Source organism: Eubalaena glacialis, chromosome 3 (genome assembly GCF_028564815.1).
Source record: "Eubalaena glacialis isolate mEubGla1 chromosome 3, mEubGla1.1.hap2.+ XY, whole genome shotgun sequence".
In the NCBI taxonomy this organism is placed as follows: domain Eukaryota; kingdom Metazoa; phylum Chordata; class Mammalia; order Artiodactyla; family Balaenidae; genus Eubalaena; species Eubalaena glacialis.
The window spans coordinates 106,364,881-106,376,926 of NC_083718.1; the positions used below are offsets into that span (position 1 = coordinate 106,364,881).

The 12,046-nt window shown below is 38.3% G+C and overlaps 1 protein-coding gene across 5 annotated transcripts in view; it reads right to left on the bottom strand.

Moving 5' to 3' along the window:
* CDC14A (cell division cycle 14A) overlaps positions 1 to 12,046 on the bottom strand; it is a 176,427-nt gene that overhangs the window by 158,669 nt on the left and 5,712 nt on the right. For 4 of the 5 annotated variants that reach the window (XM_061186274.1, XM_061186272.1, XM_061186271.1 and 1 more), the window contains exon 3: positions 467 to 542. In XM_061186274.1, coding sequence (XP_061042257.1) covers positions 467 to 542 — 76 coding nt within the window. The remainder of the gene's footprint in view (positions 1 to 466; positions 543 to 12,046) is intronic. The other variant, XM_061186273.1, reaches the window with a different exon arrangement.

Genomic DNA, 12,046 nt, shown 5'->3' on the forward strand with positions numbered 1-12,046 from the left:
ACTCTACAGAGATGACATTCAAGAAATACACAAAAATTTCAATCTTGATCAGATAGAAAAAGCTTATGCTCCAGAGCTCCTGCCGTGCAATGATGAGCCAGCCCCCTTCATCACCTGGTAACAGTGTCCAGAAGTGGACCTGAAGGTTTCAGAAAAATCATCCTAGGAGGGAATTTGATAAACCCATTAACAACAACCTGAAAGGATTTGTGTTTTCTTTCTTAGATCACTATTTCAATGACTTCATTCAGCTCATGTTTCCATTGATCCTGAAAAATGAAAGAGGTTAACATGTCCTTTGTGGGGTAATCAGGTAGATCAATTTCAACTTCTAGGTGAACTACTCACTTAAATTTCCAAAGATCAAGATTACCTAACTAAATGGTATATGCACAGCAACCCCACCGGTTAGATTTCACAGTTCAAATTTTTAACACCAAAATATAAACATCACCACAATACTCACTTTTAGTTTCTTGTTTAGTTTACAGCAGTATCTGTACACCATTGCCAAGTTCAGAGGTCCAAAATCTGCATAGAAACTGAGATTTTTTTTAAAGTAGTATTTAGTAAAGATATTTTCATTAACATCAATGCTAATTTTTATTTTCATTAAAGTTACAATCAAGCTTCAATTATCTTTGGGAATAAAGGTTAGTATACGACTGAATCATAGTAATCCAAATAACTAGTGACTTCACCCTGCCAATGCCCTCCAGTTACTATAACCAGTCTTGTAACAGGGAACTATTTGGACAGTTTTGAGTTCCACCTCCTTTTATCTCCCTGCCAGGACATTAAGTAAAAGAATTAAAAAGCAAGCACTGAAAGAACCAACATGAACAAAACATATATGTGGCCTACACTTCCTGGTTTTATTTATCACCTACTTAGTCATAAAGCTCATGTACCCTAAGTTCTAATTCCAACTATTCCACTCAAACCTTGCTCTCAATTTTCAAGTACCTTAAATCCAGTGGTCTTTTTTTCAGTTTCATTCTCCTCGGACTTTCTGTATTATGTAACACCCTGGCTCGTCTCCTTCTCTCCACCCCTTTACATCTCCAGGATACACGCATCAGTCTGCAGATCATCTGCTGTCATGAATTAAACGATAACACTATGGAAAATAGACGGCTCCTAACCCAAGACCCAACATCAGTTTTTCCCATCTTCAACTACCTGCTGGACTTCCCATCTATGGGTCCTTCCATCACCTGGAACTCAACCCATCTTTCCTTCAAATCAGCCCTCCAGGCTGAAAACATTTTGTTTCTCCCAGTTGCTCAGACATGAAACTTCCTATTAATTTAGTTCAAATAAATATTAATTTAGTTCTTATATATCAAATAAGCTACTACTCTAAGTCATCCCTTCCTTTTCTATTCCTACTTTAGCAACAAAAGTCCAGATCTTTCTTCATCTCACATCTTTAGTGTTTTAATTCTCTCTCTCCTGCCCAGTCAACCTATATTCCACACTAGAAATTAATCTTTATAAAATCTCACTTCTCACATATCCTCTCACTGTTCAAAAATGTTTAATGGCTCTTTACTCCCTTCAGAACAATTCCTTGGCTCAGAAATCAAAGCCCTAACCATCACACCCCTAGCTTCCAGGCTGATCTCTCCTAATAGTTCCCATATGGAATCTTCATTCCAACAAATATGTCCATTCCTCATTCTCGAATACTCCATGCATATTCTTAATCCAAGCCGCTGCTCAGATTGGTCTCCTTGCCTGGAATGCTCTCCTTTTCTCTTTCTACTACCCTCTAGTTTCCTCAAAATCCAGTTCAAGTCCTACCTCCTGCACTCACCCTAAGAGAAAACTAACCACCTTTCTCTCAAAGTTCCCAAAACTTATCATCTGAGCCACTGTTTTGGCCCACGACACATACTATCACATACTATGAATTATCTTATTAAGTGTAGATCCTACCTGGCCAACTACAGTGTAAGCTTCTCACTCAGGGACTGGACATCTTGAGAATGTCCTGCTCATAATAAACTTCAACAAATAAGTCTTCATTATGACTATTTTGCTCATTAATGCCCAAATTCAATTTAGCCTAGACTATAAATTTACTAAATATCAACACGTTTCCAAAAAAAGCATCCCCAAAAGACATTTAATTTTTTAAATAAAAATTAGGATTTATTTAATTTTTTCTGCTACCCAAATTACACTACCATAGATATGTCATTACAAATCTGCCAAAAGCCTCTTGCCTTACTTAAGAATACTAAACTTGTATATTTTATCCATCTTAAACAAGTTGACAATATTTTGGCCCTTATATTCAAGGTAACATGAAAATTAGCCATTCCTGCACACAGGTTTCATGAGAGTAAGAGTGGAGTTGCCAAAAAAGGAAACCTGCAATGATTTGAAATTAAAAGTTCTTCTATTTCTAGTCCCCAGTGTGATGCTGTGCTCTAAGTATAAAAAAAATACCCATGAATCCAAAATGAACTATGCCTATGACAATTACCGACCAGTTCAAGCCCTGTCGACAAGAATCCACTCAAAAGAACCAAAATGAAAAGACTGTACAAATAAGTATGTACCAGCACTGATTAAGGCAGCCTTGTTTCTATCACAGAGATTTCCTTATCCTTGGGTTATTGTAAGCAAAACTCAACTAATATATCTTATTTTTGCTACTTGAACATGAATATTGAGACATAGAACTTTCAGGTAAATCTGGAATTTTTAGTTAAGATTATTTCAGCTTTTTTAACCCACTGTGAACAAATTTTAGGAAAGCATAAGGAATTCAGGTCATCTAATTCCAGTTTCATACTAACCATTACAAGCCAACTTCAATTCCAGACTCAAAGCTATTCCTAACAATAGAGCCAGCTTAGCCACATGTACTTTTGGAAGCAACATGGTTAATGAACACACTTATTTCACCAAACACCATGAAAATAAATTGGTATACTCCAACAACACAGGAAAAAGTAAATCAAATACAGACCTCATCCTTAAGTTGATCTGCACTCTCCAATATGGCAGCCACTAGCCACATGTGGCTATTTAAATTTAAATTAATTGAAGTTAAATAAATTAAAAATTTAGTTCTCCCATCATATTAGCCCATTTCAAGAGTTCAAAAGCCACGTGTGGCTAATGGCTACCAAGTTGTACAATACAGATATATAACATTTCCATCACTGCAGAAAATGTTCTGTGCTGATAGACAACACTGATCAAGATTTAAAAAAAGAAAGAAACAAAAATAACAAACAACTAGAGAAATATAAATAAATAACTTATTTAAAATAACTAGAGAAATAATCAAGTACCATGAGTGAGGTATAGATGAAATGTTTAAGGACAACGTCCTTCCCTTCCAGGGGCCCACATTTTTCCCAACAGTGAGATTAGGCCCTGGTAATTCTTGTCCCTTCCTGTTCAAGGGGGTCATATTTCCAGAAAGCCAGTTTGGGACCTAGGACAGGAGAGGGTGGAAAAATAGAAGAGGATCTAGTCCCCACTCCCCTTCACAGTGCCTCAAAGAGACAGTTAGCTCAGAGCATCAGATAGCTACAGTGAAAGATGTATACCTCTATCTTGACCACAGCCCCAGGTTAAGGGTAGAAGAAAAACAAGCAATCTTAACCTAGAAGATTTCTAACCTCACAATATCTTGAAGCTCAATGGGCCAGCGTTTATATCCTACAAAAGGAGGGATGGCCTTCAAGTCACACTGAGAAATTCAGTCAAAAATTTTGCACAGCCAAGAGCAATTTAGAACATGTCTTCAAAAGTCAGAATTGTCACAAACAAATATAAAGCCAACAAACTCTATCTTAAGGTCGTTTTATATATCCTTTCCTTACAGTGCTTACATTTCTAAAAATATATATGTATTTATAATATAGTTTTATATACATATAATTTTCTAACAAACTAAATACATTTCTGAAAATGTCAAGAGCGTTGAAGAAAAAATGGTCACAGCTGCTCACACCATGCTAGGTTATCACTGACTTAGGTATAATAAAATGCCATGAACAGAGAAGACACCTTCCAACAACATGCCTCTTTGTAAGAAACTTCCTCACCAGAGGTGGGGAAAATGGAAACACATTTACAGGCCAGACCATTAGCTAGAGGGAAATGTTAAAATACAAAAATCAATTGATAACAATTGAAATAACTCAAATATGCTAGAAGGTATAAAATATGTACTTGAGCAACTTGGAACCAAGGCAGGAGAATAAAAGAATTGGGCTCAGGGCAGAAGAGGAGAAATGGAAAGTCATCAACCTGGGGACAGTGAAAATGGGGAGGAGAAATGGCAGAGATAAGCCGTGTAGAGACACAATAAAGAAACCCGAGGGCTGAGTGGGCTCCTAAACCTGAGGTTAATGATACATGATAGTGTCTTCTCCATTCTGGCAATTCCCAGGAAGAGGCGTCCAGAGCCACAGCCAAGCAAGGGTCCCCACTTTTTCTAGGGTCGGGGGAAACTCGTCTCATTTGGACAAGGAAAACCATGGATATATTATTTTATTATTGCAGGGTACCATGAGCTTCCCCTCCAAATGAATGCACGAATGAACAAATGAATAAGTATTCCATATATATATATAAATTTCCCCTTGTAAGGTTGGTAAATTATGGGTCAATACCTAGAATGAAACTCATGAATTATTAAGTGAAAAACAGTCAACCTGTCTTTCTATTCAGTAAGTGTAAATAGCTAAAATCAAATTCTTCCCTGTTTTGATAGGAAAGAAATGAAAAGAATTGGAGTCCTGCAAGTGGGGAGGGAAGGAAAGATAGGGTCATCTTCTGGGGAGAATGAAGAAATGTGACCAGAGCAAATGTTTACCAGGGTCACCCGCTACCCACAGAATTTAAGGGAAATAGAATTTGGGCCTAGAAGCCTTTCTGTTATACCCTACATGTCTAGCTCTTCTCACGAGATTTATGAAGTTTATGATGTATCATTCTTTTGTGTTTGGTTTTTCTAACAAACTCTAATTTAAGTGGGTCCATTCCTAGAGGAATCATTATTTAAAGCACAGTTGTACCTTATTCTACATATCAGAAGTTTCCTCTGAAAACTGTCAACTCCTCAGCAAAAAGATAAACTATATTCCAAGCAATACTCACTGAACAAAATTTATGACCACCTACTCTGAGCAAGGCACTACAAGTTAACATAATAATCAAAGAGTGCTGACAATACAAAAAAAAAAAATGAAAAATTTCTGTAAGATCATTATAACGCAAGCCAACTCTTCCAATTTTTTACCAGCACTGCTGACATGTTTCGTCTATTCATTCATTCACTCACTCACTCAAATATTACTGTAAACCTGCTGACTACCAGTCCCTACCCATAAGGAGCTCACCACCCAATGATAGACAAGTAAACATAATTACCGTTGATAAATGCTAAGATAGCAGTATCCTGCAAAGCACAGTGAGATGTGTGTGTATGTACATACGTGCAAAATTTTGGTGAAATTAATCAGCACTGATCTCTGGGCTATACACTACACCTAATATTTTCCCTATCACTAAAATATTATCAGCACCCCTCCATTCTGATGATAAAGATCCTGTACATGGCTGAAACTCACAATGATCACATTTCAAAAAGGCCTCAAATGCTCAGCAAACATTAATCTAAGATCAAAGTACAAGCCTGAGTTTTTGCTCAAGTATAACAAACCACAGTCACATTGATGTCTACCTCCTAGGGAAGAGAGGCTGCACATCTAAGAAGCTTCCCGCTCCACATCAGTCACCTAGAGACTGATGGAAAACTAAAGACCATTGGGAAGCAAGGGGTTCGTGTCTCAACTTGATCCCTCAAAGTCCCTGGGCTGATGTCTTAGCCTCTCTGGGACTCCACATCCTCATCTATCAATGAAAATGCTGAATTAGATGGCTTCTAAAGTTCTTTCCAGCTATTATATTATATTACCTTATCATATCACATTCCTAGCCGTTATATATGACTATTATGTATATTATATATTATAGTGTATATATATAATATATATTATATTATATATTATATTATATATATTATATAAATATATATAATATATAAATATATATTATATATATATATATTATATATTATATATATTATATGTTATATATATTATAGTGTATATATATATATAAAAAATAGTCTAGATTGTCTATGACTCTAGTTATCCATACTGGACAAACCATTCAACAGTTCAAATGTTTCTCAAGGGCTGCTCACCCTATCTGATGCATTCTGCCCTCTCAATGTGTTGGGTCTAGGTACAGAAGGCATTTTCCTCAGAGTGTCTCCTCAGAGAACAGAAAGAACCTCACAGCTTTCTTCCTGAAATTCACTATGCTTTCTACATAGCCGGAAAACAAACCCACAGTCCAGAGAGCGGCTTCATAAGGTAGGAACCTTCACATCAGTACTATTTACTTACCTACGTAAGGTAAGTAAATACCTTACCTTACGTAGGTAAGTAAATTTGTTGAGATCACAAAGGAAGGAGAGAATCCCAATATCAACTCTCATGCCTGTCCTTTGGTACATTATCTAGGTTTTTAGGAAAGTCCAGATACACAACTGGGAATATGAGGAACCCTTCTCCACTTAACCACCTTATTAACCTGGGGCAAGTAGCAGGGCCACCTAAGCCTTCAGCTGCTGCTTCTGTAAAATGGGTTGCTGCTTTGCCTTAAAGCCAAAAGACAGACTAAATGATATCAAGGAACCTTCAGCACCAGGGTCTGTAATTCTGTAACTTCCCTCTTTGGAGCAGGTCAATTAATTAAACACCCCCTTTGACTCTCAAACTAACGTAAACAAAAGAAGACTTTTTCAGGAATGCACTGGCAAGATTAAAATTCACTCCCACAGAAACATTCTCAAGCAGTGGAAATTAACCCCTTTGTTTAATGGCAGGTATTGAAGGCAAGAGGGCTATGCAGACAGTCTGCATGTGACTTTGGTAAAAAAACAGAATGGGGACTGATCCCCTTTACACAAAAGACTAACCTTCCTCACATGTCATAAAGCAAGTGAGGTCCTGAAAAGGAAAATAATTACTCTAAAACCTGGCAATGATCACATTACCTCTCTAAGCCCTTGGAAGTAAAACCAAAACCCTCAAACTTGTCTGTGAGGCCCAGGGTGATGCAGCCCCTACCTATCTCTCTTTGGGGCCTCATTTTGCACCGTTCCCCCCATTTTAGTACTAGTAAGCTCCAACCAAGCTATTTCTTTTAATTCTTGCCTCAGGCCCTTGGCACTTTACCCTCCCTGGCCTAATTAACACCCACTTATCCTCTAGGTCTCAGCTCCAGTCACACTTCCTCAGGGAATTCTTCTCTGATCCCTCCCCCACCTCCGTCTTCACCCCACTTCACACACACACACACACACACACACACACACACGCACACGCACACGCACATGCACCCCTTCACCCTGCAGGCCAGTTTTCGTTGTTATGTGCTTCCAAAACCATAGGTCTTTCCTTCAGAGAACTTACAAACAGTCCTATGTCTAAATATTTGATTAATAGCCTCCCTAAGCCTCACTGGACTGTAAACTCAATGAGAACAGGGTTGGGTTAAAATTTGCTCATTAATGTCTCCCTAGCACCTGGCACGGAGATGACTGAGCAAATGAATGAAAGATTGACATGGCTGGTTCATCTGCAAAAATACCGCCTTCTTCCATTTAATCCTTCTAAGCTATACACCAGGTCAAATCTGGGGAAAGATGTCAGATATCACATTTTACTAGCTTTGGGTACAAAATAGAAGTAGACAAAATTGACAAAAATAACCTAAGAAGGAGAGGACAGTGAGGGGGATGGAGAATGGCGAGGTCATCCGCCTCTCTAGAGCAGGGAGAGGTTGGGAGCACCCATCTCCACAGTCTCCCCCGCGGCCTGCATCTTTATTACTGGCTTGCTCCCAATGTGACCTGCTCCAGAAGTAACCCCTAATCTAAAAAGACTCACCCCAACTAAGCACCGTCCAACTCCTTTTTTGCTTAGCAGCCCCTTCAATTCTATCTGAGAGTTTTGCCAAGTTAAAATCATTCTAAACCTTTACTTTTGGGTTTTCTAGAGCTGTAGGCAATCTGCTATAGGCCATATAAAATAAAACACATTTGACACTAGTTAAAGCATCTGGCAGAACAGGAAAGGCACTATTTTAAAGCCCACTATTCACAGCTCCCTAGAAAAGACCTTTTAACCCTTTTCTTTATCACACACTTAGAAAAAAATAAAATGTTTTTAGCATTTCAGATTAATTCAGCTGCAGATGATCAATAATTTGATTACCAGGACTAATATAAATGCTGTATATATTCCACACTCTCTTAAAAGGAAGATAAATGGATAGAATAAGAAATCAGTTATACAAGGATCCCCAATTCAGAAATCTCAATCTGGAATGTAAGTGAGAATCACAAGTAAGCCAAAAAACAAAGTCACATTGTTTCTTCTAAAGCCTTTCACAAACCCATGCCCTTTAGCGATGTTTATAAGATACTCTCAGACTCACTTGGAGTCTATTTAGCCTTATTTGTATTAAATGTGATATCTAGTTCCTATGCCCATAGTATATTAGACTCATCAGACAGATCATAGGCAGGAGGCAGCTATTGGCAGCTGGTACATTGATAGTAATGTCAAAAGCTAACCCAACAGTAAGTATCACCTAGAAAGTACTCATTGTAATCATCAACAAAAACTGACTGAATAAATTAAAACCACGAAAAGACAAAAGACGTTTAGCAAGCAGGCACCATCTGCTACATGAGCAGAGATCCCTTTATTCCTTAGGAGCTCCTAAAACTACCCCTGAATTACAGTGAAACTGTACAACCAATGTATTCATAATAATAGAGTCTGAGTATTACAGAAAAAAAAGCAAATCATAATCAGTAAATTCTTTAACAAGGCAAAAATGTACATTCATTTTAGGAAGGTTTCCATAAATTACAAAACTGCTTTGATATTTTAAGATGTGATTTTCTAACTCTTTGTAGAAGCTGCCCCAGTGAAATGCCACATTCCCAGACAAGATAAGTGCATTACAAGATTATATCCATCAAGGAGAGCAAATCTGAAATAAACCATCTTTTCTGGTTCTCAAAAGAAAATTACATTTTATAAGAAAAGAAGAAGTCCAAACTAGCAAATTCTTTAATTTGTCAATAGGACGTGATCGTCTTTAAGACCAAAATATTAAACTAATAAATTAATAAATGAAACATTTTTTTCAAAAACTCTAGTTCACACAAACTATTTTCCATAAAGGAATTCCCTATCAATCACAAATAATCGTGATCCTTTACCAGATGTTTCCAAGTTGTCGAGGACCAGGACTGTTACGTCCTTTAATAAATACGGCAATATTTTTGATGGTTCTCATTCAACATCTGATTCTTTGGTGGTCCCGGAAGTATTCAGGCGATTAACAAAACCAACTTTTTAAATGTAAAAAAATTTTTTAAAGAAACAATGAATTCCACACTTAAGCCCAACTCAAATCAGTGAGCCAGAAAGGAACTTGAGATCAGCTGTCCCACCCACCTCCCCAGATTTTAAACAAGTAAATATCTAAATATCCAGGGCAGACATTGTCTATTTTCTGCTGAAAGATCACAAAACACAAAGACTCCTCCTCTACTTTCATTATAGACCCCCCCCAACTTTTTTACTTCTCTTTGCCATCCCCAAAATAAAACAAGGCAACAAAAAAGGCAGCTCCTCCTGATTTACAGACATGGCCTACTTTAAGGTGTCCCTTTCTCCCAATCACCCAAGTCAGAAACCTTGAACTTAACCTTCAATTCCCCCACCCCCTCATCTGGTCAGTCCCAAATATAGTCACTCCATCCTCTCTAGCCTCTCCCCCACCGGGCCTTTCTTTTCCCATTGCTACAACCATAAACCAGCCTGGCCACAGACAACAGACACCCCACCTCCCAGCCATGGGAGTACTTGCCCTAAGCAGAGCCCTGCTCCGTCTCCCTGTCATTCATAAACCAGCAGAACTGAGATCCAAACAGCTTTCCATAGGCCAGTCCCCAACCATGTTTCCAGCCTCACCTGTGACCTCTCTGCACTGCAAGTATTTTGCCTCACCTGACAGAATCTTGCTATTCCCCAACACTGAAATCTTTCTTTCCTCCTTCTTCACTCACTCATTCATTCAGCTAAAATTTCTTGTACACCATCTCTATGCCAGGCACTGTGCTGGGTATAGGGATACAGTGGTGAGCAAAAATAGGCAGTACTTGTCCTCACGGAGATCATAAAATTTACTCTTTTGCTCTTACACACCCTTCAAAAGCTAGTTCAAATATCATAGCCTTTATATCTCTTCCTTTCTTAGATTTCTAATATGTACATTTACAGCTTTTGTCATATATATTGCCTTGCAATGTGTTGTTTCCACTTCCTTCTTTATGTATCTGTGTATCCCCAAAGCATCAGCACAGTGCTCTGCACCAAAATCTATCCCATCTAGATGTTAAATTTCCTCTATTTCCAACCACTTACAACTTTCTTTTAAATTTTGCTTTTTTCACTTCCCATAAAAATGTGTCAAGAGTCTTTTTTTCTTTTTCTTTGTTTTTTAAGCACAAAGGTGTATTAAGCTGTGGCTAAGTAAAAGTCATTTACTTTCAGCTTTGGAATGTGTTTATGAACTGACAAATGAGAACATCTGATGTCTTAGGGATCTACTTCAAACACAATAATGAAGCCGCCCTGTGGTGACTTGGCCGACAAAGAACTTGGACGGCAGACAGCTCCTCCATAGACTCTTGTACAGTCCATTCGGATCCCTCTCTCCGGCTGCCCGACTAAGACTAGCCCTGTCAGTTTTAACTGAGTCCTCAGCACCTCCGTTAAATTTTGCATTTTCACCAGGCTTATCTCAAGCAAACTGAAAGAACTGAGTAACAATTTGTCCTTATGAAGAGCAGAGACTGACTACCCACTGTGAATGCCTAGGAGGTCAAAACAGCGACTATTTAATAAATCAATATCCTGAAAGTAACAGTGGACTCCAGTGGGTCACAGAATTAAGAACTGACCAGTGAATGTATACAGATATGTCTATTTCCTCATCACGTACACAGCATAGTACTCTTGGTTATGTACACAGGTGTACACATACACAAGCACACACCTAAAACTCATGTGTTCAAAACAGAGAGTGGAAAAAGTGGCCCTGAACAATACTGGGTTATTTCTGCAAGGTTAGGATGGGAGGAAGGAGAAAAGGGGAAGAAAGTAGAAACCTATACCACCTTTTAAAAGCTAAAGAGTTTTCCAAGTTTTTAGGAGAATTCTATACAGAAATCATTACATCTTACGTTACACCAGTTAAGCAGCAAGAACGTTTCACCAGACAGCCTGCAAAAAGTTTTCACAGGCTTATAAAAACTGGGCTTCTTTTGTTCTCATCTCTCCTATTAATATATAATGATAATTAACTCAATTTACTTTCTCTCTCCTTTTTAGGCGGGGCAGTCTACTGAAAGGAGAAAAAGCAAAATTACAGCCACAAAAGTGGAGCCGTGGAAAAACATTTTAATTACTATCACACATTCCCAGATACACCCTGCACATAAATTTGTGCACACAACGTCAGCAGCACATTTATTGCCAAAGCCATCACCACCCAAGTTAGAAGGGCCACGTGAGCCAGGGAGGGGCAAAGCTGTTCTGCACTCTCCCCACCAACCTCAGGGTCAGGACAACTGGGAACTTGCTGGAAGCATAAGAGCAAGACTTCAGGGCAAATTTACTAGCTCAATGACCTTAAGCTCTACATAACCCTCTCTGGGCCTCAGTTTCCTTATCTATAAAGTGGTGACAATAATAGCACCTAACTCCTAGGGTTGCTCTGAAGATTGAGTTAATGTGTATAAAGGATATAGAACATTGCCTGTCACAGGACTATAAATATCTGTCTATATCATAGCAATTTATAATGAAAGCTAAGGTACCAAATGATGGCCCTAAGGCTCTATATAAGATCACATATC